The sequence below is a fragment of the Nematostella vectensis genome, chromosome 13 (genome assembly GCF_932526225.1).
Source record: "Nematostella vectensis chromosome 13, jaNemVect1.1, whole genome shotgun sequence".
NCBI lineage: Eukaryota > Metazoa > Cnidaria > Anthozoa > Actiniaria > Edwardsiidae > Nematostella > Nematostella vectensis.
This window is the reverse complement of record NC_064046.1, coordinates 250,964-278,367: the sequence shown is the minus strand read 5'-3', so window position 1 is coordinate 278,367 and position 27,404 is coordinate 250,964. Positions and strand designations below refer to the sequence as shown.

General features: G+C 38.4%; 2 protein-coding genes across 3 annotated transcripts; one reads left to right on the top strand and one right to left on the bottom strand.

Moving 5' to 3' along the window:
- Window positions 1-2,615: 2,615 nt before the first annotated feature.
- On the bottom strand, window positions 2,616-13,240 carry LOC5508554 (N-acetylglucosamine-1-phosphodiester alpha-N-acetylglucosaminidase). The gene is made up of 9 exons (XM_048720873.1): window positions 13,093-13,240; window positions 11,844-12,740; window positions 11,252-11,380; window positions 9,896-10,092; window positions 9,511-9,558; window positions 9,135-9,263; window positions 3,983-4,126; window positions 3,248-3,320; window positions 2,616-3,151 (listed from the first exon to the last, which is right to left on the bottom strand). Exons 2-9 carry the CDS (start codon window positions 12,674-12,676, stop codon window positions 2,995-2,997), a joined length of 1,710 nt encoding a protein of 569 aa, XP_048576830.1. The 5' UTR covers window positions 12,677-12,740; window positions 13,093-13,240; the 3' UTR covers window positions 2,616-2,994.
- Window positions 13,241-13,513: 273 nt separating this feature from the next.
- On the top strand, window positions 13,514-25,717 carry LOC5508573 (E3 ubiquitin-protein ligase TRAF7). 2 transcript variants are annotated; one of them, XM_048721107.1, is made up of 12 exons: window positions 13,514-14,057; window positions 14,324-14,424; window positions 14,855-14,976; window positions 17,322-17,573; window positions 18,086-18,227; window positions 18,641-18,745; window positions 19,256-19,333; window positions 20,239-20,325; window positions 20,865-21,000; window positions 21,674-21,816; window positions 23,397-23,516; window positions 24,157-25,717. In XM_048721107.1, exons 1-12 carry the CDS (start codon window positions 13,604-13,606, stop codon window positions 24,184-24,186), a joined length of 1,770 nt encoding a protein of 589 aa, XP_048577064.1. In that variant the 5' UTR covers window positions 13,514-13,603; the 3' UTR covers window positions 24,187-25,717. The 2 variants fall into 2 exon arrangements, with proteins under 2 accessions (XP_048577064.1, XP_048577065.1); XM_048721108.1 differs by lacking the exons at window positions 23,397-23,516; window positions 24,157-25,717 and adding an exon at window positions 22,398-22,579 and having other exon boundaries at window positions 21,674-21,760.
- The last annotated feature ends 1,687 nt before the right edge of the window (window positions 25,718-27,404 follow it).

The window sequence follows — 27,404 nt, the reverse complement described above, 5'->3', positions numbered from 1 at the left end:
GTGAATGTCCGACGTGCTTCGTAGCATTTTGTGGTTTCTAAGACATGTGGTTTCTAAGTGACATGTGGTTTCTAAGTGCTATCCCAAGATTAAAAATTATTTTGCCGACGAGGGGGGAGGCGGGCTTCTTGCGTTCATAATCTTCTTAATGCACGTTCATCTTGAGGTTAAACAAAGTCTTGTTTAGTTCTCCCTCAAAAAAGGTAGATCATTTTCACCATTTTTCAAACTACACCATGAAAACACGGATTGAAAATCATGCTATTTATCTATTGTTTAATATCAGAATTCTCATTACCTTGTCATGTTGCCCATTTCTAGTAACAGCTTTTTAACAGGAATTTAATAATTTTGCTGAATTAGACTCGCCTGCTTAAATATTGCATAGAAATTAATAAATAAACGAATGAATGATTCCAAATTGGGTGTGGCCCCTCTCTAGATGCTAATTTGTCAACCCCACAGCCACATGAATGAAATGCATAAAATCAAATGCCCTGCAGTGAGTGTTTTGCAGTCAGATTACTTTCCTGTTAGTAGGTAAAAAATAATTTAGAATAATTTTAATCAAAGCTATGGTCACACTGTACATAGAACTGTAAATGAAAAGAAAAAAAAAATCTATATATTTGCACTCAAACTACATCGCATGATATATTGAATAAAAGACTGCAAAACCAACATCTTTAACTGGGTCCATCTTTTAATTTAGAAGTATATATAGTCATTTGATTCATCTGGAAAGATGATTTGACAAATTCCCATTTTGGGCAAAAGTCTCAGATATCATATCAGTTGGTGCGTGTTTTTGAGGGGATCATGGGCCTGTACCCAACACTAGCTGTCTAGATGTATTATTCCAATAATGGCTGGATCTGTTTTAAAGCTGAATATTTTTAACACCAATACAACTGTACGCAGCATCCTTAGACTCTTTTCAGACAAATCTGTCAACCAAGAGTGAAGTAGACAACTCGTTGTTAAAGGCTGAGTAAGGTCCACCGATGTCTGACTTTTTTTTCGGCATCGTGGATGAAAAAAAGCCGTTCCCAAGATTTATTGCCTTTTCAGTAAAAAAAAAAAAACTAATAATAATAATAATAATAATAATAATAATAATAATAATAATAATAATAATAATAATAATAATAATAATAATAATAATAATAATAATGATTATAATAATGATTATAATAATAATAATAATAATAATAATAATAATAATAATAATAATAATAATAATAATAAAAATAATAATAATAATAATGATGATAATAATAATAATAATAATAGTAGTAATAATAATAATGATGATAATAATAATAATAATAATAGTAGTAATAATAATAATAATAATAATAATGATAATAATAATGATTATAATAATAATAATAATAATAATAATAATAATAATAATAATAATAATAATAATAATAATAATAAGTCAGATTGACCCTTGGCCATTTTAAACAGAATTCTCCAAAAAAAAAATAACACCCACAAACAGATCCCCCCTTATTTTGATTTTTTTTTAATGCCTTTCAAAGTGAAATACAGATAAACTTAGTCAGCGAAGTTAGTATCACAATTTTTTGCTAATCGATATTTAAGCCGGTCATTGGGTTAATAATGTTAAACCATAAGGAAAATGAGAATCGCTAAATCGCACTTAACTTATTTCTATTTATTTTGTGCATTTCAAATGATAAAAAAACAACTATTCCCAAAACAACGTCTTTTGTCTTCTTCGCTATTTTGATGTCCTGCCCAAATAGACCTGTTTCTTTTTTTATCCAATTTCTTAGCGAGCTGTGCGTGGCGTAACCGTATTACAGGCCTGGGATCCTGGTTAATGCCTCCCCATTAATGCACGGGTTGGCGGGATACCTTGCAAGAGTGTTGTACAGCATATTCGCCGGAAATATCGGTGCTTGGGGTCTTCGGGCTCTTTTACAGCCTTCCGTAAAAGCCTTGTGCTGCCATACCGATTGGGTAATCCGAATGTATGGTTTCCGTTTTGTCCTTAAGGCCGGGGTTCGATCCCAGGCCAATGACCTTTTTTTTCACCCCAAAGCTAAATAAAGCCAAATATTTTGGAATAGAAAATTATTTTCTTATCCAGGCAAAGCCAAACAAGAAAAATCACTATGAAACCACCTTTACTTGCAAATATCCATAAGCACAGGACTCAATTATGTCCCAATAGAATCAATAATGTCCTAATGCACTCTCCCAATATGCTCATAGCTGTATTGATGAAAAATACAAGCAAACATACTTGAGCTCGCCTTAGCACAGCAAAAAGGGATAAGGGATGGAATCGCAAAGCACTGTTGGAAAGCTTGGATACCGGTCTGTAAAAAGCTTAAAATAGGGGGGACGTATCTGTTAAAGAAGAAGACGCGCAAAATTAAGAGTAAATAGAAACTTAATAGTTTTTTTTGGCGTTCTTGCAAGAAAGGCATCGTATTTCATCGTAACGATTCGACTTTCTTTATAAGCTGCGGCTTCCTTGCTAGCAGAGCCCTCTTTTATAAATATTTGCCAGCCCAGCAGAGGCCTAAAAAGCAGGGGAAAGTGTGGGGAGCAAACATTTTTCTGATATAACAAATATCTCTTTTTGCACAAATTTTATTTTTGAGAATGATTAAGCCCATTAGATGGACGATTTCATAAAAAGATAATAACCAACACACACAAAATTCTGCTTTTTTCTACAATATTTCTACCTATCTAGCAGGCTAGGGATTAGGGTCCCAAAGAGGTCTTTGCATATTGAAGAATCGCCAAATATTATAGAACGTTTCCGTATGAAGCCACCCCCCCCCCCCCCCCCAGCAAAACCTGGCTACACCGCTGTCGCAAGGTGAATTGCTTTTTTATGAATCTAGACTGTACAAAGTCAGCTACAGGGGATACTGCCACGACCTCGTGTACGCTATTAAAAAAAAGTACAACGCCCATTTTCACAATGTCAGGGTGGTCAAGGTACGTTTATGTCAGTTCTTCTTCTCTACTGGTAAGAGTATATCTCTCGTGGCTTCCATTTCCTCGTTTTCTTGCTTTGCACACCAGATATACAAGGACAGAGATTGCGATAATACACAGCGCACATACGCACGCCATCACGATGAACCAGGGAAACAGGATCCTGCAATATAACAATACAAGGGTACGTGAGAAAATTTATAGTTTTGCTGGGGGTTTTAAACAGGCACGTAAATAGGATTTGCAGGACAACGCACACCTGTATTTCTCCTCCGCTTCTTCTTTAGCCTGATTATATGGGGCTTCTCTTGTCGATTCAAGGCATGCCATCCCTTGTAATAAAAAGAGGTAAAAAAAGGTATGAAGGAAAATTTGGATGAGACAGTCTCATATATAGTTCTTAAACCTGCCTTTAACCTGAAAAAAAAAAAAAACAGGGCCAGATCAAAGGGAGGGGCAATGGAGGTATGTATGCTCCACCAAATAATTTTGAAAGACACTATTGTCCTAGCTACTTGCTATTGTCCTGGCTACTTGCTATTGTCCTGGCAACTTGCTGTCGTCCTGGCTACTTGCTATTGTCCTGGCTACTTGCTATTGTCCTGGCTACTTGCTATTGTCCTGGCTACTTGCTATTGTCCTGGCTACTTGCTATTGTCCTGGCTACTTGCTATTGTCCTGGCTACTTGCTATTGTGATAGCTACTTGCTGTTGTCCTGGCTACTTGCTATTGTCCTGGCAACTTGCCACTGTCCTGGCAACTTGCTGTTGTCCTGGCAACTTGCTATTGTTCTGGCTACTTGCTATTGTCCTGGCTTCTTGCTATTGTCCTGGCTACTTGCTATTGTGATAGCTACTTGCTATTGTCCTGGCTACTTGCTATTGTCCTGGCAACTTGCTACTGTCCTGGCAACTTGCTGTTGTCCTGGCAACTTGCTATTGTTCTGGCTACTTGCTATTGTCCTGGCTTCTTGCTATTGTCCTGGCTACTTACATTGCTCTGTCTGGTTTGATGCAAAATGCCCCGATCCTGTTGCATGATGGGAAGGGCATAGCCCGCTGACGGAGTCACAGTAGCAAGTGTCCCTGCAGTTACACGACTTTGCACACAGTGCGCCATACCGTCCTGGTGGACAGGCTAAAAAACAAAACACAGAAACCAAGAAATAAATAAAATAATAAATAATAAGAAGAAACCCTTGTCAATGCATGACGAAGCTAGGACTAGCTGGTTAAGGGAGTTGAGATGTGGCAATTCTCGCGAGTTCATTTACAAAATCTTTTACTGTATCTGTAAGTTTATTGCATGGGATCTCTATCTCTCACTGGTCCTTTGCTGTAAGTACTGTATCAATGTATCAGACCATATACGGCATTAAGGTCAATGGACTGGGGAATTACTTAAATTGATTATCCCTGAAAATGAAAAAATGAGCTGAACTTTCATAGCGATTTTTAAGAGTTCCACAAACTCTTGTCAATGATTTCCAACTGCTAATGGAATAACACATGGTACTTTGTAAATGGCCAGTGCCTTGTGGAGAGGTGACATGAGAGGAAACCATCAGTGCCGACAAATGGAAACGTTTAAATGATTTTGAAAGACACAAGCAGAAGACCTCAAAGTATAGAACTCTTCTGGTTACTAATCTTGTGTCTGTCTTTTCTGTGATTGGAGTACAGTACAGTTTACTTTTAAAACAGGCAAATTAAATAGATGATAATTCAACACATTAAATCCATTAAATAGATGATAATTCAACACATTAAATCCATTAAATAGATGAGAATTCAACACATTAAATACATTAAATAGATGAGAATTCAACACATTAAATCCATTAAATAGATGAGAATTCAACACATTAAATACATTAAATAGATGAGAATTCAACACATTAAATACATTAAATAGATGAGAATTCAACACATTAAATACATTAAATAGATGAGAATTCAACACATTAAATACATTAAATAGATGAGAATTCAACACATTAAATACATTAAATAGATGAGAATTCAACACATTAAATACATTAAATAGATGAGAATTCAACACATTAAATACATTAAATAGATGAGAATTCAACACATTAAATACATTAAATAGATGAGAATTCAACACATTAAATACATTAAATAGATGAGAATTCAACACATTAAATACATTAAATAGATGAGAATTCAACACATTAAATACATTAAATAGATGAGAATTCAACACATTAAATACATTAATAATAGATGAGAATTCAACACATTAAATAGATGAGAACTCAACACATTAAATACATTAAATAGATGAGAATTCAACACATTAAATACATTAAATAGATGAGAATTCAACACATTAAATACATTAAATAGATGAAAATTCAACACATTAAATACATTAAATAGATGAGAATTCAACACATTAAATACATTAAATAGATGAGAATTCAACACATTAAATACATAATAGATGAGAATTCAACACATTAAATACATTAAATAGATGAGAATTCAACACATTAAATACATTAAATAGATGAGAATTCAACACATTAAATAGATGAGAATTCAACACATTAAATACATTAAATAGATGAGAATTCAACACATTAAATAGATGAGAATTCAACACATTAAATAGATGAGAATTCAACACATTAAATACATTAAATAGATGATAATTCAACACATTAAATACATTAAATAGATGAGAATTCAACACATTAAATACATTAAATAGATGATAATTCAACACATTAAATACATTAAATAGATGAGAATTCAACACATTAAATACATTAAATAGATGATAATTCAACACATTAAATACATTAAATAGATGATAATTCAACAATTAAATACATTAAATAGATGAGAATTCAACACATTAAATACATTAAATAGATGAGAATTCAACACATTAAATACATTAAATAGATGAGAATTCAACACATTAAATACATTAAATAGATGAGAATTCAACACATTAAATACATTAAATAGATGAGAATTCAACACATTAAATACATTAAATAGACATATAATACATTAAATAGATGATAATTCAACACATTAATACATTAAATACATTAAATAGATGAGAATTCAACACATTAAATACATTAAATAGATGAGAATTCAACACATTAAATAGATGAGAATTCAACACATTAAATACATTAAATAGATGAGAATTCAACACATTAAATACATTAAATAGATGAGAATTCAACACATTAAATACATTAAATAGATGAGAATTCAACACATTAAATAGATGAGAATTCAACACATTAAATACATTAAATAGATGAGAATTCAACACATTAAATACATTAAATAGATGAGAATTCAACACATTAAATACATTAAATAGATGAAAATTCAACACATTAAATACATTAAATAGATGAGAATTCAACACATTAAATAGATGAGAATTCAACACATTAAATACATTAAATAGATGAGAATTCAAGACATTAAATAGATGAGAATTCAACACATTAAATACATTAAATAGATGAGAATTCAACACATTAAATACATTAAATAGATGAGAATTCAACACATTATATCCATTAAATAGATGAGAATTCAACACATTAAATACATTAAATAGATGAGAATTCAACACATTAAATAGATGAGAATTCAACACATTAAATAGATGAGAATTCAACACATTAAATACATTAAATAGATGAGAATTCAACACATTAAATACATTAAATAGATGAGAATTCAACACATTAAATACATTAAATAGATGAGAATTCAACACATTAAATACATTAAATAGATGAGAATTCAACACATTAAATACATTAAATAGATGAGAATTCAACACATTAAATACATTAAATAGATGATAATTCAACACATTAAATACATTAAATAGATGATAATTCAACAATTAAATACATTAAATAGATGAGAATTCAACACATTAAATACATTAAATAGATGAGAATTCAACACATTAAATACATTAAATAGATGAGAATTCAACACATTAAATACATTAAATAGATGAGAATTCAACACATTAAATACATTAAATAGATGAGAATTCAACACATTAAATACATTAAATAGACATATAATACATTAAATAGATGATAATTCAACACATTAATACATTAAATACATTAAATAGATGAGAATTCAACACATTAAATACATTAAATAGATGAGAATTCAACACATTAAATAGATGAGAATTCAACACATTAAATACATTAAATAGATGAGAATTCAACACATTAAATACATTAAATAGATGAGAATTCAACACATTAAATAGATGAGAATTCAACACATTAAATACATTAAATAGATGAGAATTCAACACATTAAATACATTAAATAGATGAGAATTCAACACATTAAATACATTAAATAGATGAGAATTCAACACATTAAATACATTAAATAGATGAGAATTCAACACATTAAATACATTAAATAGATGAGAATTCAACACATTATATCCATTAAATAGATGAGAATTCAACACATTAAATACATTAAATAGATGAGAATTCAACACATTAAATACATTAAATAGATGAGAATTCAACACATTAAATACATTAAATAGATGAGAATTCAACACATTAAATAGATGAGAATTCAACACATTAAATACATTAAATAGATGAGAATTCAACACATTAAATAGATGAGAATTCAACACATTAAATACATTAAATAGATGAGAATTCAAGACATTAAATAGATGAGAATTCAACACATTAAATACATTAAATAGATGAGAATTCAACACATTAAATACATTAAATAGATGAGAATTCAACACATTATATCCATTAAATAGATGAGAATTCAACACATTAAATACATTAAATAGATGAGAATTCAAGACATTAAATAGATGAGAATTCAACACATTAAATACATTAAATAGATGAGAATTCAACACATTAAATACATTAAATAGATGAGAATTCAACACATTATATCCATTAAATAGATGAGAATTCAACACATTAAATACATTAAATAGATGAGAATTCAACACATTAAATACATTAAATAGATGAGAATTCAACACATTAAATACATTAAATAGATGAGAATTCAACACATTAAATACATTAAATAGATGAGAATTCAACACATTAAATAGATGAGAATTCAACACATTAAATACATTAAATAGATGAGAATTCAACACATTAAATACATTAAATAGATGAGAATTCAACACATTAAATACATTAAATAGATGAAAATTCAACACATTAAATACATTAAATAGATGAGAATTCAACACATTAAATAGATGAGAATTCAACACATTAAATACATTAAATAGATGAGAATTCAAGACATTAAATAGATGAGAATTCAACACATTAAATACATTAAATAGATGAGAATTCAACACATTAAATACATTAAATAGATGAGAATTCAACACATTAAATACATTAAATAGATGAGAATTCAACACATTAAATACATTAAATAGATGAGAATTCAACACATTAAATAGATGAGAATTCAACACATTAAATACATTAAATAGATGAGAATTCAAGACATTAAATAGATGAGAATTCAACACATTAAATACATTAAATAGATGAGAATTCAACACATTAAATACATTAAATAGATGAGAATTCAACACATTATATCCATTAAATAGATGAGAATTCAACACATTAAATACATTAAATAGATGAGAATTCAACACATTAAATACATTAAATAGATGAGAATTCAACACATTAAATACATTAAATAGATGAGAATTCAACACATTAAATACATTAAATAGATGAGAATTCAACACATTAAATAGATGAGAATTCAACACATTAAATACATTAAATAGATGAGAATTCAACACATTAAATACATTAAATAGATGAGAATTCAACACATTAAATACATTAAATAGATGAAAATTCAACACATTAAATACATTAAATAGATGAGAATTCAACACATTAAATAGATGAGAATTCAACACATTAAATACATTGAATAGATGAGAATTCAAGACATTAAATAGATGAGAATTCAACACATTAAATACATTAAATAGATGAGAATTCAACACATTAAATACATTAAATAGATGAGAATTCAACACTGTCATAATAAGTGCTACATACAGAGTTGGCAGAGTCTTCCCATCCAACCAGGGCGACAGGTGCAGGTGCCACTCACAACATCGCAGCTACCACCATTATAACACAAGCACTTCTGGGCGCAGTTAACACCAAATGTACCACTCGGGCAAGCTAAAAACAACATTATAGGATTCTTTAGAAAAGCTTTTGAATTTACCATCAGGGCAAGCTAGAAAAAGCATAGGGTTCTTCAGATAAGCTTTTGAATTCGCCACTTGGGCTAAAAGTTAGAACAACATAGGGTTCTTGAGATAAGCTTTCAAATTTATCACCGTGGCTAGAAGCTAGAAACAACACAGCTAGAAGCTAGAAATGACAACAACACAGATATTCTATAGTTAACAACATTTTAATTCACCTTGCAAACAGTGTTCACCAGTCCATCCCGCATTGCACTGGCATCCAACTAGTGTGAAAATAATAATAATATCACCGTTTCTCAGTGCACACCAACATTAGTCTGATAAATCATTACAGTTTATAGATTTATTATAAGTTTTGTTTTTTGAAAATAGGTCTATTAGTTTCAAACATACAAAGGGCATACATAGCATATAGATATGCACACAGAAATATTGCACTCTATTTCATGTGAAAACCTGAAGAAAAATATTAAAGATAAAATCAGATGAAGACAAAAGTTTATGGCATTTCTACGGATAAAATCCATAAGGTAAACTTAGGAATAGGTGGACAGTCTCCTTTACTTAATATTGGTTTAAAAAATCAAAAGCCAACTGTACCTTTGGTACAAACCCCATTCATGGAGCAATTTGTTAGTCTGCACTCATGGGTGTCACACCCAGGGCCTGTCCAGGGATGGTCACAGACACACTCCCCCATTTGACATGTGCCACGCCCATTGCAGTCCAGTGGATCACAGTCTGGGGCATGGAAACAGGCAATGGTGGAAACCTCTCTCGCACATATGAAGTCCCCGCTGAAAAATCAATTGATTGAATAAAATTTATGATGAATTATACTGAATCTTGGACATTTAACTCCTGGTAGTTTGCACTTACTGTAATGATTCTAATATACTTATTGGAGAGGGGTTGCTTATTGGAGAGCGGTTGCTTATTGGAGAGGGGTTGCTTATTGGAGAGGGGTTGCTTATTGGAGAGGGGTTGCTTATTGGAGAGGGGTTGCTTATCGGAGAGGGGTTGCTTATTAGAGAGGGGTTGCTTATTGGAGAGGGGTTGCTTATCGGAGAGCAGTTGCTTATTGGAGAGGGGTTGCTTATTGGAGAGGGGTTGCTTATTGGAGAGTGGGAGCTCATTGGAGAGGGGGCCCTTATTGGAGAGGGGTTGCTTATTGGAGAGGGGTTGCTTATTGGAGAGCGGTTGCTTATAGGAGAGGGGTTGCTTATTGGAGAGGGGTTGCTTATTGGAGAGGGGTTGCTTATTGGAGAGGGGTTGCTTATTGGAGAGGGGCGCTTATTGGAGAGGGGTTGCTTATTGGAGAGGGGTTGCTTATTTGAGAGGGGTTGCTTATTGGAGAGCGGTTGCTTATTGGAGAGGGGTTGCTTATTGGAGAGGGGTTGCTTATTGGAGAGGGGTTGCTTATTGGAGAGGGGTTGCTTATTGGAGAGGGGGCGATTATTGGAGAGCGGTTGCTTATTGGAGAGGGGTTGCTTATTGGAGAGGGGTTGCTTATTGGAGAGGGGTTGCTTATTGGAGAGGGGGCGATTATTGGAGAGCGGTTGCTTATTGGAGAGGGGTTGCTTATTGAAGAGGGGGCGCTTATTGGGGAGGGGGCACTTATTGGGGAAGGGGCATTGATTGGAGAGGGGGCGCTTATTGTGGAGGAGGCGCTTATTTGATTTTCGCGGAAAATACCAGCTTTTGAATCGACTGAAAACAAAAGTTTGTGCACATAGGTATTAAGAAGTTAAAGGGATAATAAGTAGACTGTGTTGTAATGTGAGGATGTCAATGGGAGGTAAATGAAATAAAAAAAGAAATCTAAGAATCTATTTTAAAACCATGAAGTGGTGCTTTTGTTGGGATCTTTTTTAGGGGGAGGGGAAGGGGTGTTTATTTGGGAGGGGGCACTTATTCCAAAATTTGATATCATTCCGGTTAGTAATTGAAACCCACCATTTATCACTTGGATAATTGACCACAGAGCCGTTTACTACCATGGTGGTTGAGCCTCCTCCATCGAGATTGATGGCATTCACCAGGCCATACTTGATGAGTAGTTCAGCAAATGAGTACAGATCCATCCTAGACAAACAGCAGGCATCAAATATTTGCACCGAAATACGAAGCTACGAGGGTAGGGGCGTTCTCAACATCACTGTTATTTTTTGTCATTGTGTCATATTATCATCAACACAATTAGTATTCTCATCAGCACTTTTATCATTGTTATTTGTTATTGACATCAAAACTATCAATATAACTGATATCATCACCATCATTGTTTTTCAACATCTGCATTATCATCATCTTAACTATAACCATCACCATGAAAATAATATAATTTTTTCATTATCATTATCACCTGCAGAATTAGTTTAACAATTATTAACACCATTATCCTCGCCTTAACCATAACCACAGCCATTGGGTCACCATGACAATATCATCATTATCATATCACCATCACCATGAGAACATCATCATCATCATGATCTAATATTCATAGCACTTTTATCACCTTCACAATCTAATACTAAGTACGCACCCTCTTTGTAGTGTCTTTCCGTCTACCTGGACAATCACCACCCTGCCCTGGGCATCATGACCAATTGCCGTCCTGGCAGCCAACACATTGACAAACAAATCAACACTTCCACTTTCCTGAAGATCCTCACATTCAGCCTTCTTGCTGGCATTGACGTAAACCTCACCATTACGGACCAGCCAGATTACACCAGTCACTAGCTGGACAAAAGGGTTTTCCTGGTCTAGTACCGTGTTCTCAGACAAATACCCAGTTACGATGGTACCATCTTTGCGAATGCCGAAATTCGCATTTTGGACTCCATCAGCGTCCATAACAAGCTTGCCATTGCTGACAATGTTCCCCAAGCAATTCCCATTCTTTGTTTTGAAAAACCCCGCATTGGAGGCGACATGACACTTTTTCTGTCGACTGCTGTTGGCGACTGACGATCTTACAGATTTGCCGCAGCCACCGACCTCGCCAGGCTCCAGGATAGAGAATGTGTTCAAAGGGTTTTCGACCACACTTACATGCCCTTGGACATCGGCCTTTCTCGAGCCATCTTCGAACTCGTAGAAGAAATTTTTGATTTGGACGAATGGTTTACCAGCGGGGAAGACCTTTGATGAAGGGAATTCTTCATGAGTGACATTACCAAACTGCACTGGTTGACAATCTCGGATGTAGCGAAGAGAACGCTTGCTACGTCTCTGTGAGTGGTGGTATGGTGTGAGAAAATCATTAAGGAAAACTTCACTTTCACCGTAGCACGGAGCGACGGATGCAAAGAGGGCATAAACAACTATCGTGAACTGGCACGCGAACAACAGTGATCTACGAGTGGTGGCCATTTCGCGTTTTTATCTTTTGCATCTCGGTATTTAGAGAATACGGCAGTCCGAGGTTTAAGTTCCTTTTTTGAACTTTACTCCTATAGGTAGCTTTCGCTAATACTAGGAGACCGATTCCTCGGTAAGTAAGCACTGTCACTGGGGGTGGTCACTGCCAGAGGGTTTATTGCGTCCCCAGTGGTTCTTTTACGTCCCTTCGGTTCAGGTTAATGTAGTGCAGCTTGAAGAGACGGGACCTCCGGTTTAGTGTCCTTATCCGAGAAGACTGGAAACACGGCAGAATAACTTCAACTCACTTGTGACAAATTCGATTCAAGGCAGGAACCCGGAAAAAATCCCCAGTTTGAGCCAGGATTCGAACCTGAGCCACAGCGGTGAGAGGCCGACGCGCTAACACACTAGGCCACCCGTGCTTCCAATAGATAACACGCTGTGATGCATAGTGACCCGAGAAATACGAGACGTCACGAAATAGCGACACAACACAATCAAGGAAGTCTAGCGAACTGTTGTTTTGACAGGACAGATGACGATCTTGGCGCTAAAAGAGTAAGTTGTTTACAAAAAATGTTGAGTTAGACCAGCGGACTTTCCATGGGTGGAGGGGGGGGTATAAAGAACTGCATAATCTTTTGAACAAAATGAATTTATATTTCCACACGAAAGCGGTCTTAGGTAAAATTCTTATAAGTTTAAAACTGTTTTGCGCTTATGTATCCAAATATCCTTATTTCGAAGTTTAAATGGAAGATAATCGTTTTATCCTTCTGTCCCCTCCCTTGTCAGTGTAAACTTAGACCCAGTCTTGTTAGAGCAACGCTGAGTGATAAAGGAACGCCTGCCTGTTTCTGCCTTGGGCTTGGTCGGAAAATAGGTTAAGGGTTTTCCCGCATAAAATGTAACTATTCCTCGTGAAAAACCTTCCAAATGCTACCCACAAAGTTTGTTATCCAGCCTTCAGAGTCTCTAAAGTGCTCACACTGCAGGGATCTTATAAACGACCCCGTCATCTCCACGCAATGCGGCCATACCTTCTGTAGACTCTGTAGTGCTGAGAACAACAAATGTCCGATTGACAAAACTGCGCTAACCAGTTCTGACTTCGTGTCAAACTTGGCGGTGAAAGCGCAAGTTGAGGATCTCTTGATTTTCTGCCGTCATGGCTTGACGCGGACTGATTCTGAGGAGTCATTTGAGATAGACGATGGAGGTTGTCCCGAGAGAATTACGATTGGGAGACGAAGCGAACACGAAGAATCGTGCCTCTACGCTGTGGTTCCTTGTCCAAATAGCTCAAATCAGTGTGGGACATTTCGGAGAAGAGACTTAGAAGAACATTTGAAAGTTTGCAATAGATATCGCTGTCATTTTAATGGAAAGGGTGGGTTTTTTTAAGGTTCGATAATAACATAGTCTCAACTCCATGGTGGTTATAAACTCACATTGATCACTCACTCTGACACTCAGTAGAAGAAAAGGGAATTAATATTTAAGATTCAATTTTGAATTGATAGATACATTACAATATAAGAAGAAAATAAAAAATGATGGTTATCTTACAATTGCACAAGTTATTGATTGACAGATTTGACAGATGATTGACATCTATTAATCTCAACATATTTGCTTTTTTCCCCAATTATACAGGATGTGATTTTGTTGGTACAAAAGATGACATAAAAAGGCATTATGAAATATGTGAATACCGAAATGGCGATGCAAAACAGAAGAGCATGAATCAAATTGAGGTATGCATCCAGTATTCAGTGTTCGTTATCAAAACTGAAAATTGAATTACAGAAGAGAACATACCCCTTACTCTAGTAAATTGTGAATGTGTGAAAGACCTTTTTTCATCCTCTTTTTCCTATTACCTGTAATCATTGAGACCTAGTAAATATCCATGGAGGTATTGCCCCTCCCCATACAATATGCCGTTTGAGGCTTTTATACATCCCAATCAAAAATTACCCAAAAGCATCTCTGGAAATTTTCACGCTGGACACCTCTAAAGAGAAAAAGCTTTTTGCAAGTAAATTTCATCTTAAAGTTTGCTTATGGATTCAATTCAATCTGAGCTTTATTGAATGCATGGTGTATTTTGCACTATAAGTTATAGAATTGTTATTACTGTCTAGGATATGCGAATTATTTTCTATTAAATTTCCGTTTTCTCAGTTTGATTCATTGGTTCACTCCAATGATGAATTGAGATCAACAGTCAAGGTGTTGTCTGAGAGAGTATCTTGGCTAGAGAAGAATCAGGATGCCATGGTGACACAAGTAGAGCAGTGTAACAGGTGAGATGTTACCATGGTGGCACAAGCTGAGGGGTGTAACAGTCGAGGAGTTGCCATGGTGACGCAGGTAGAGCAGTGTAACAGGTGAGATGTTACCATGGTGACACAAGCTGAGGGGTGTAACAGTCGAGGAGTTGCCATGGTGACGCAAGTAGAGCAGTGTAACACATGAGATGTTACCATGGTGACACAAGTTGAGCGTGTATCAGTCAAGGAGTTGCCATGGTGGCGCAAGTAAGGCAATAATACAGTGTTAATACTTCATTATATTGTCATTCTTCCTAGCCTTTAACCTGGTGGTTTTGTTGAGAATTGTAACTTGTTTTCTAGATAGTTATTTGATGTGCCGGGTCAGTTTAGAAGGAGGCTGGCGAGCCACTTCCAGGACCCAGGACCCAGGACCCTGCTTATGACAAACAACACATATATTAAATCTTACTGTTTTGTGTGCCATCCCCTTCCCCACCCCTATTTGATCTTCCTGCATTCCACTATGGTCTAACTCTTTATTTTAAGGTCTACCTCCTTATTTTATTTCATTTCATTTCATTCCATTCCATTTCATTTTATTTTATTAGCTTCGTCACAATAGGCAGGGTAGCTGCAACAGCATGGCCATTTACTGCAGACCCTTGTTAGGAGCAAGTATTAAGTCTATACACCCAAGTAAATTTCAAGTCCATACACCCACTATACCCCAGTATTAAGTCTATACACCCAAGTAAATTTCAAGTCTATTCACCCAATACCCCACACTCTACCCCCTCTCCCTACCCAACCCCACCTACACTCTATCCCTTCTCAATACCCAACCACACCCACTATCCCCTCTTACTACTCAACCACACCCACTATCCCCTCACACTACTCAACGCCACCCACTATCCCCTCTCACTACTCAACCCCAACTACACTCTATCCCCTCTCACTACTCAACCCCACCCACTATCCCCTCTCACTACTCAACCCCACCCACTATCCCCTCTCACTACTCAACCCCACCTACACTCTATCCCCTCTCACTACTCAACCCCACCCACTATCCCCTCTCACTACTCAACCCCACCTACACTCTATCCCCTCTCACTACTCAACCCCACCCACTATCCCCTCTCACTACTCAACCCCACCTACACTCTATCCCTTCTCACTACTCAACCCCACCCACTATCCCCTCTCACTACTCAACCCCACCTACACTCTATCCCCTCTCCCTACCCAACCCCACCTACACTCTATCCCTTCTCAATACCCAACCACACTCACTATCCCCTCTCACTACTCAACCCCACCCACTATCCCCTCTCACTACTCAACCCCACCCACTATCCCCTCTCACTACTCAACCCCACCTACACTCTATCCCCTCTCACTACTCAACCCCACCCACTATCCCCTCTCACTACTCAACCCCACCTACACTCTATCCCCTCTCCCTACCCAACCCCACCTACACTCTATCCCTTCTCAATACCCAACCCCACCCACTATCCCCTCTCACTACTCAACCCCACCTACACTCTATCCCCTCTCACTACTCAACCCCACCCACTATCCCCTCTCACTACTCAACCCCACCTACACTCTATCCCCTCTCACTACTCAACCCCACCTACACTCTATCCCTTCTCACTACTCAACCCCACCCACTATCCCCTCTCACTACTCAACCCCACCCACTATCCCCTCTCACTACTCAACCCCACCCACTATCCCCTCTCACTACTCAACCCCACCCACTATCCCTTCTCACTACTCAACCACACCCACTATCCCCTCTCACTACTCAACCCCACCCACTATCCCCTCTCACTACTCAACCCCACCCACTATCCCCTCTCACTACTCAACCCCACCTACTATCCCCTCTCACTACTCAACCCCACCCACTATCCCCTCTCACTACTCAACCCCACCCACTATCCCCTCCCACTACTCAACCACACCCACTATCCCCTCTCACTACTCAACCCCACCCACTATCCCCTCTCACTACTCAACCCCACCCACTATCCCCTCTCACTACTCAACCCCACCCACTATCCCCTCTCACTACCCAACCCCACCCACTATCCCCTCTCACTACTCAACCCCACCCACTATCCCCTCTCACTACTCAACCACACCCACTATCTATCCCCTCTGACTGCCACCCATTTTACTTTTAGGTGACATGGTACAAATACTTGCTCCTAACCAAAAATTTAAAAAAATACAGATTTTGCATAAAAAATAATATAGTATAAATCAGTCTTCACCCTTGACAACCATGTGAAATCAGATACTTTCTTGTTTGTGTGATCAATGTCATATTTTTCCAATACTTATCCACCTTCTTTTAACAGTGCGATCTCCAGACTAACAGACACAGTTGAAGAGTTATCCTACCAAGTAGACATGCTTGGGTCCATGCTAAAGAGATCTTCATTCTACTGTGAGCCGTCCGTCACATCCATACCAGACACAGTGAATAGCACCAGTGCAGATGAGTTAGCCCACTCTCCACACAGGGTGAACCCACGGGTGCGGCCAGTTATGCCGATACAGCAAGAGGCTTGGATAATTCCTTGTATTTTCAAGTGCATTGGGACACTGAGGTGAGAGGAGGTGTAATATCCTTTGTAATATTTGATTATTTTTTTTTATTCAAAATCCTTCTCTATGAGTTAACTAATGTACAGCATGATCTTTTGCTCTCTTGTATTCCTTTTTTTCCACTTTGCTGTAATTGTTTGCTATTTCTTTTCCCTATCAATCGTTTATTTTATTGTGCTGCTTATTCTTTAAAATAAAAAAAAGGAATAAATGGGGAAACTATTAACTCTCCTAACTTTAATTATTCTTTGCCTAAGAAAACATACAATAGATTGTCATGATGTCATAATAATAAGGTTATAGGTTCTGATCCAGGTTTTCCAGTGGGCAAAAACAAGGATTTTAAGAAAGGGAGCCAGATTCATTGTTCTTATACATTTTCTTAGAATTCTTCATATTTTTATGACAAATCCCTGATAATGGGGGGGGGGGGGGGGGGATCTGGAACCCACTTCTAGATCCGCCCATTAAGTACAAGTAACTGTTGTCAAATCAACTTTTTCCCTGGTTTAAGGGGTCATCGTGGAGCCATCTGGAGCCTTGTGTCCAAGGGCCATCGACTGTTTAGTGGAGGCAGTGATGGTATAAAAGTGTGGAATATGGAGAATGTGCGAATGGCGCGGTGCATCAGCAGTCTTGATGGACACTCAAGTGACGTAAGGGCAGCTTGGGAAAAGCCAAGAGGCAAACCCCAAATGGTTACCATGGGTCTTAAAAACACTTACACATTACATTTTCACTGTAAGGCCTTTGAAAAGGTCTTAAATGTGGGAAGAAGTTTGAAAATGACCTTCAAAAGTCTAATTTTCTCGGGAAAATTTATTAAATGGGTCTGTTGCCCCCTGTCCTTAATAATACCCCAAATTATTGTAGCAAGTTATGGAACTTGTGGTGATTTGGCATCCAGAGTTTTATTAAATTAATTAATTGGTTTTAAAGTCTGTTAAATGTTTCTTAGGGAGCTGCCTGTAAATGTGCATTTTCAACCTTAATTTGGCTCATAATTTGGGTGTTGTCTCTACTTAACATATCTATGTGTCATATAATCGTCAGTGTTTATTGTTCGCAGATTCACACAATGTGTGTTGGTGGGGGCAGGTTGTTCAGTGCTGGCTCGGACCAGACCATCATTGCATGGAGTCTGGATACACTGAAACAGCATGCTAAAGTTGAGGTAAAGAGTTTCTAGTGGGATAATGTGGGATAATGTGAGATGCTAGTGCTGAAATTAACAATGAGACATCCATTAGCCTGAAATATTCTCTGACTGAGAAGAATATTGTATTTAGAGGAGTGTCTTAGTTCTTGACATCCCTTTATCTTTTTGTGTTTTAATTTTCTACTTCATCTGGTGTGTTCTTCTTTCAGAATGGTGTGAATGAGTGTTATTGCTTCTGTCCTTATGTATACTGTTTTATGCTTGTGCTAAAAGCCTTGAGTTTTGCTATCTATCCCCATCCATTTATTTTATGGTTGAAGGTTCTTTTTTCAAGGGCCAGATCTTGGTAGTCACAGCTGCATCTATTAAAGTGTACAGATGGATCTAGGATTTTTGCAAATGCACATTTAGATTTAGAAAACCCCTTGGTGTTAAACACAAAAATTATCAATCAGATTTCAGTCATTAGATTGAAATAGTACCAAGAGAAAACATGAATAATCTTTTTTTATGTTATTGTGACAGAAAGCTCATGATAACATCATCTGTGCAATTGTCTACAACGGCAGATATGTGTTCACGTCCTCCCACTCCTGCATCACGGTTTGTATTCTCTTCTGTACAGGGTTCACTGGTGGCGAAAGAAGAGGTTGGTGTGATGAAACGGAGGTTAGGATGGCAACAAGGGGGGTGGGGTCAGGGCCGTAGCAGGGGGTGGGGCACTGGAGGCATGTGCCCCCCAATATTTTCAAAAATATTAGAAAGTGACCAGTAGGGACGTGGCTGTTCCCCCTCAATATTTTTATAATGTTTCTGTATTGTGCCCCTCCAATATTTTGAGGCCTGCCACGGCACTGGGGGTGGTAACAGAGGGAATTTGGGGTGGAAATAGAGGGGGATAGGGTGGTGACAGAGGGGGGTTAGGATGGCGACATAGGGGGGTTGGGTAGTAACAAAAGGGATTTGGAGTGGCAACAGAAGTTGATAGTGTTCTGGCAAAGGGGGCTTGGGTGGTGACAGAGGGGGGTGTGGTGGTCACAGGGCTGGGTGGGGTGGCAACAGAAGGGGATAGGGTTCTGGCAAAGGGGTAGGGTGGTGACAGAGGGGGGTAGGGTGGTGACAGAGGGGGGTAGGGTGGTGACAGAGGGGGGTGGGGTGGTGACAGAGGGGGGTAGGGTGGTGACAGAGGGGGGTGTGGTGGTGACAGAGGGGGGTAGGGTGGTGACAGAGGGGGGTAGGGTGGTGACAGAGGGGGGTAGGGTGGTGACAGAGGGGGGTGGGGTGGTGACAGAGGGGGGTAGGGTGGTGACAGAGGGGGGTGTGGTGGTGACAGAGGGGGGTAGGGTGGTGACAGAGGGGGGTGGGGTGGTGAAAAACAGGGTTGTGTGACAACATCAACAGATCACATCTTTATCAAATCGAGATTGCCACATATATTTAATTCTTGACAGTAATCATTACAAGTTACTGTTCTATCCAGTACCTTAATACCTATTTGTCTCCTCCAGGTGTGGGAACCATCAACGCTGGAACTTGTTCACACAATTAATGGCTTGCATCACTGGGTTCGTGCCTTGGCGCTTGATGAGAAAAGAGTATGTAAAAACCTTGAAATTTCAGTTGAGGGTTAAAAAAGTTCTTATAAATCAGAGTACCTTTTTACAGATCTGTTTAGGTTCTTAATTGGTTCTTATTTGTTTTATTTACACCATACAATAAAAGTCTCTAGTCAGGCTTTTGCAATATATATATATATAGTATAAATCCACTCACATTTTATCCTGAATATCGTAATTTGATTGGCTCCCGTTCTCACTATCTATAGAGCCATAGATAGTGAGTAGCAAAAAAGACGGAATTTTCACCAAAACAAAAAACAATGAATTATAAAAATCGTAGTATGTGAGTGGGTTTTTACTAAAACGATTAGACTACTTGTTCTCGTTTTCTATGAATCAATTACGCGCCTCGTTTACTATCTATTGACTCATAGAAAACTCGAACCCATATTCTAATTATTAAATATATATATATATATGCTCGCATAATGTCTATTATTGTGCTTTGCCCGTGCAATAAAATAGACCACGCCCATGGCTCCGCGTCCTTAGTTTTGAGATCCTTCTTTTTGTAGGAGAAATTGATAAGTGGCTCCCACAATGTCATCCACATTTGGGACACTTCTGGTAGCTTTGCCCTGCGCCGTAAGATAGACCACACCCATGGCTCGGTGTACTCAATCACTGTCACCAAGCAGTTTATTATTGTGGGTAAGGATTGTTGCGACTAGATTATATCATTGTTATTTTTTTCTGCTGGTTCAAGAGTCCTGAAAATAGACAGATTATTTACATCCTGGCTACAGTACCCTTGGTGCTAGAGAAACAAACAAACAAACAAACAAACCTTGTTCATCTGAGCCAATGAGTGATGATACAACTCACAGATAATAGTGCTACACACATATATATACACATACAAGCTACACATATACACCTATTTCAATAAAGGTTGTCAGTGCAAACGGCGAATGGCAGTTGTTAAATGGCAGTTCTACGACTGAAAGGTGTTTATGGGTAGTAATTATTTGTAAAAATAAAGGTGATAAATAAACCCAAGCGATGTCAGAACCATATATTAATTACATTAAATGGACAGTCGTATGTTTTATTTATATTTTTCTGAATTTGGAACAAATATTTTGGGATCCATGCATTCTTTCGGTGTAGAACTGCCATTTGCAATGACAACGTTTTTTGAAATAGGTGTATACACCTAAACATTAGACTAGCAACGTTACCACATTACCGCAGCCTCTTCTATGATCCACTCCAGTAGGGTAATTTGATGGATTTATTAGTTGATTATTTATGGTTGTAGCGATTTTTCGACTGCTATAAGATTTTTAAATTCATATTAATATCAAGTCCCCTTTGCTCACAGGGACATATAACCAGAATATCCATGTGTTTGATGTCAATGGACTCCAGCACGTTAAGGCACTCACCACACACTTCGGCACTGTCACTGGTCTCGTCGTGTCTGGACGGCTCCTTTTCTCCGCCTCCTATGACACCACAGTACAGGTATGTAACCACCTCACACCTCGGCACTGTCACTGGTCTTGTCGTGTCTGGACGGCTCCTTTTCTCCGCCTCCTATGACACGAGAGTACAGGTATGTAACCACCTCACACCTCGGCACTGTCACTGGTCTTGTCGTGTCTGGACGGCTCCTTTTCTCCGCCTCCTTTGACACCACCGTACAGGTATGTAACCACCTCACACCTCGGCACTGTCACTGGTCTTGTCGTGTCTGGACGGCTCCTTTTCTCCGCCTCCTATGACACGAGAGTACAGGTATGTAACCACCTCACACCTCGGCACTGTCACTGGTCTTGTCGTGTCTGGACGGCTCCTTTTCTCCGCCTCCTATGACACGAGAGTACAGGTATGTAACCACCTCACACCTCGGCACTGTCACTGGTCTTGTCGTGTCTGGACGGCTCCTTTTCTCCGCCTCCTATGACACCACAGTACAGGTATGTAACCACCTCACACCTCGGCACTGTCACTGGTCTCGTCGTGTCTGGACGGCTCCTTTTCTCCACCTCCTATGACACCACAGTACATGTATGTAACCACCTCACACTTCGGCACTGTCACTGGTCTCGTCGTGTCTGGACGGCTCCTTTTCTCCGCCTCCTATGACACCACCGTACATGTATGTAACCACTTCACACTTCGGCACTGTCACTGGTCTCGTCGTGTCTGGACGGCTCCTTTTCTCCGTCTCCTATGACACCACAGTATAGGTATGTAACCACCTCACACTTCGGCACTGTCACTGGGACTCGTCGTGTCTGGACGGCTCCTTTTCTCCGCCTCCTATGACACCACCGTACAGGTATGTAACCACCTCACACCTCGGCACTGTCACTGGTCTCGTCGTGTCTGGACGGCTCCTTTTCTCCGCCTCCTATGACACCACAGTACAGGTATGTAACCACCTCACACCTCGGCACTGTCACTGGTCTCGTCGTATCTGGACGGCTCCTTTTCTCCGTCTCCTATGACACCAGAGTACAGGTATGTAACCACATCACACTTAGGCACTGTCACTGGTCTTGTCGTGTCTGGACGGCTCCTTTTCTCCGTCTCCTATGACACGAGAGTACAGGTATGTAACCACCTCACACTTCGGCACTGTCACTGGTCTCGTCGTGTCTGGACGGCTCCTTTTCTCCGTCTCCTATGACACCACAATACAGGTATGTAACCACCTCACACCTCGGCACTGTCACTGGTCTCGTCGTGTCTGGACGGCTCCTTTTCTCCGCCTCCTATGACACCATATTACAGGTATGTAACCACCTCACACTTCGGCACTGTCACTGGACTCATGGCTTTTGCCATTTTGTCATTATGGCAAAATGGCAAATTTAACCAGTATGCGCAAGGCATACTGGTTAAATTATTACGATTTCCCCTTAGCGCAAGGCATACTGATTAAATTATTACGATTTCCCCTTAGCGCAAGGCATACTGGTTAAATTATTATGATTTCCCCTTTGCGCAAGGCATACTGGTTAAATCATTACGATTTCCCCTTTGCGCAATGCATGCTGGGTACTAGGGTGTTGACGCATGCGCTTTTCGGCCTTCAGGTGTGGAATCTCGACACGATGCTCCCCATGCAGACGCTGTCCCGTCACGAGGCGAGTGTCAACTGCGTAGTGGTCCACAAAGACCTTTTGCTCTCTGGTTCAGAGGACACGGAAATAAAGGTGAGTCCACCAAGGCAAAGGAACCAAGCGGCGAGAAAATAAAAACAAAGACATCGCCCCCTCTCCAATTCCTTCCTCCCTCCCCCTCCCTCCTTTTTGTTCTAATGCCCTGTGACCCCATAGCTGTAGCAAGCCATGAATTATTGGGGGGGGGGGGGGGGGGGGGGCACGATACAGAAACACTAAGAAAACAATGGTGGCACAGCCACGCCCCTTTCGGTCATTTTCTTATAATTTTTGAAAATATTGGGGGGGGGGCACGTGCCCCCAGTGCCCCACCCCCTGCTACGGCCCTGGACCCGAGGATGAACTTTGGGTTCGATTCCCACGAGTTCGAATCCGACGGTCAAAGAGTACCAATCACTCGACAGTCCATTTCAGAAATTAGCAATCGAACATTTTAAAGAGTTTCTGTCATCCCCATTTTATCATCCTAGCAAAATACCAAGTTTGAGAAGGTAAATGAAATTTTTTAAAAACTTAGGTTATTGGTCAACTTTGTTATTTCTATATTTTTATACAATTTGTTTTCTAATATAAAATATCGAATGAAAACAATGACAAAAAACGTATGGATGACTAGGCCTTTTTAACAAGATAAGCTAGATAGACTACTTACATTGTTTTATTCTTTTTGAAGGTTTTCAAGTACTTTAAGATGGACCAGTAGTTGTCATTCGTTTGTCAAGGAGTCAAGGAAACTAAGAACACGTGACCTACGTGTTGTCTCTAGCCAATCAAGACCTATCTTTACACGTGACCTACTTGTTGTCTCTAGCCAATCAAGACCTATCTTTACACGTGATCTACGTGTTGTCTCTAGCCAATCAAGACCTATCTTTACACGTGATCTACGTGTTGTCTCTAGCCAATCAAGACCTATCTTTACACGTGACCTACGTGTTGTCTCTAGCCAATCAAGACCTATCTTTACACGTGACCTACGTGTTGTCTCTTGTCAAGTCTGTCTTCACCTCTCTTGGTCGAATTGCTCGTCTATCGCTCTCTACAGCGACCGCTATGCAAGGGATATTGTGAATTACGCAGAGGCCTATGTGAACGAGATTGGATGACGTTTGTATGATGAAGGCACGGACGGACTACGGGATTGTGGAAAAATAGCTATTTACTCATGGCAGAAGGATTCCTTGTGCATTGATTATTACCAGAGCCTGCGCCTTCACTAGATTTGGCAGTTACGCCACGGAAATTAGAGGCACTGTCAGACAGGAACTTATTATGAATACTTCTTATAGGTTATTATTATAATACTACTTATAGGGTAGGATATTATCTAGGAATTCAAAAATGTGTCGAACAAACTTGGTGACAGTTCGCTCAATTCTCGGTTGAATCTTCAATTTAGGATGGAATAAAATATGAATCTACAATTTACAAAATTTTAATCTTAATGTGAACATATGAAAGGAAAATTCCCTCCCCATCTTTATGAGAAAAATAGTTGCCCTGTTGACCATGTGGACTTATCTGAGTTAAAGGTTATATAACCTTTTTTTATTATTTTTGATATTTTTCTATGTTTTTTTCTATTACTTCGAGATACGATATGATAAGATATGCCGCACAATTATACTTCCCATCCTCGAGTTACTTCCATTTTTTAGTCAAATTTACATTTTAGTTTTATAACTTTTCTTTCCTATTCTGGAAATGGGACACTCGCATACCGAGTATAATATTTCGATACATTAATACATGAATATTTAATTGCAGATTTATATATATATATATATATAGAGAGAGATAGATAAACAAAAAAAATAAAAGAAAGATAAATAACGGGTCATCGAGTTGTGGTTGATCTGGAATGACTTCTAGTCAGTATTACAAGTCATAAAAAGGATAACTTGGCTGTACAGTACCGCTCTCGAACATGTGGACATATGTTCGCGAAATTGTTCGCGAACAGCTGATGTTCGCGAACACAGGTTCGCGAACAGACCGGGACAAACCGATTGACAAACGGGAACTCGTACCGTGTAACCGAAGACTTACAGTACTGATACTCACTTAAAATACATACAGGAGTTCTGCAAGCGATTCAAATAAATTGTTCGTGTTAAAGTCAGCTGAGAGCTATGGTTATCGTTAAAATCAGAAACAACAAATTCAGTTATAGTCTGATATGCCTTCAGTTCAATTATTTGTAGACGATCAAGACAAGACACTTTCAAGTTTGAGAAATAAAGACGATAAAGATGGCGGATGAAAGCCAAAGCATGCGAAGGATTCGATCGTGGATTTACGAGGGCAGACACAGGCAAAAAAGTTAGTTTATTCTGAAAAGCTTGCCTCGAAGAGGGAAGGAATGTCGATTGCTTGATATTCTTCGAAGATTGTCGAATGTGACAACTGCTAGCTAATACTTTTGAACAGCGGGAAGCCATTTATTTAACAAATACTTGTATTACACACGGGATAATTAATTTGGGGAAGGAATGCCGATCGCTTGATATTCTTCGATGATTTTCGAATGTGTGAAAACTGCTAGCGAAGAATTTTGAAATTCTATTTGACAAATACTTGTAATAAACACGGGAGAAGGAATGCCGATCGCTTGATATCCTTCGAAGATTTTCGAATGTGTGAAAACTGCTAGCGAAGAATTTTGAAATTCTATCTGGCAAATACTTGTAATAAACACGGGAGAAGGAATGCCGATCGCTTGATATCCTTCGAAGATTTTCGAATGTGTGAAAACTGCTAGCGAAGAATTTTGAAATTCTATTAGACAAATACTTATAATAAACACGGGAGAAGGAATGCCGATCGCTTGATATCCTTCGAAGATTTTCGAATGTGTGAAAACTGCTAGCGAAGAATTTTGAAATTCCATAATTGACAAATACTTGTAATAAACACGGGAGAAGGAATGCCGATCGCTTGATATCCTTCGAAGATTTTCGAATGTGTGAAAACTGCTAGCGAAGAATTTTGAACATCGGAAAGCCATCTCTTTAACAAAGACTTGTATAAGACACGGGAGAATAAGTTTGAGGTGGGAATGCCGATCGCTTGATATTCTACAAAACCCGAAAAGAAGACATTTATAGTAGAGCATTTATTTCGCTGACTCATGTATTCGAACACAAACGACTACTACTAACAGTTTTCACACATTCGAAAATCTTCGAAGAATATCAAGCGATCGGCATTCCTTCCTCAAACTAATTCTCCCGTGTCTAATACAAGTTTTTGTCAAATAAATGGCTTCCCAGTGTTCAAAAGGATTGGCTAGCAGTTTTCACACAATCGAAAATCTTCGAATAATATCAAGCGATCGGCATTCCCTCCTCAAACTAATTCTCCCGTGTTTAGTACAAGTCTTTGCTTTGTCCAATAATGGCTTCCCGCTTTCAAAAGTCTTCGCTAGCAGTTTTCACACATTCGAAAATCTTTGAAGAATATCAAGCGATCGGCATTCCTTTCTCAAACTAATTCTCATGTGTTTATTACATGTCTTTGTCAAATAAATGGCTTCCCGCTTTTATTAAGTCTTCGCTAGCAGTTTTCACACATTTCGAAAATCTTCGAAGAATATCAAGCGATCGATCGGCGTTCCTTCCTCAAACTAATTCTCCTGTGTTTATTGCATGTCTTTGTCAAATAATGGCTTCCCGCTGTTATTAAGTCTACGCTAGCAGTTTTCACACATTTCGAAAATCTTCGAAGAAAATCAAGCGATCGGCATTCCCTCCTCAAACTAATTCTCCCGTGTTTAGTACAAGTCTTTGCTTTGTCAAATAAATGGCTTCCCGCTTTTCAAAGTATTCGCTAGCAGTTAACACACATCCGACAATCTTTGAAGAATATCAAGAGATCGGCATTCCCTCCTCAAACTAATTCTCATGTGTTTATTACATGTCT

Coding starts and splice junctions, on each gene's coding strand:
- LOC5508554 (XM_048720873.1), bottom strand. CDS start 12,676: ATGGCCACCACTCGTAGATCACTGTTGTTCGCGTGCCAGTTCACGATA. Junction 4,127..9,134: donor GGGAAGACTCTGCCAACTCT/GTATGTAGCACT, acceptor TTTGTTTTTTAG/CCTGTCCACCAGGACGGTAT. Junction 3,152..3,247: donor GAAGCGGAGGAGAAATACAG/GTGTGCGTTGTC, acceptor GTTATATTGCAG/GATCCTGTTTCCCTGGTTCA.
- LOC5508573 (XM_048721107.1), top strand. CDS start 13,604: ATGCTACCCACAAAGTTTGTTATCCAGCCTTCAGAGTCTCTAAAGTGC. Junction 18,746..19,255: donor AACAGCATGCTAAAGTTGAG/GTAAAGAGTTTC, acceptor TTATTGTGACAG/AAAGCTCATGATAACATCAT. Junction 21,817..23,396: donor CCTATGACACCACAGTACAG/GTATGTAACCAC, acceptor TTCGGCCTTCAG/GTGTGGAATCTCGACACGAT.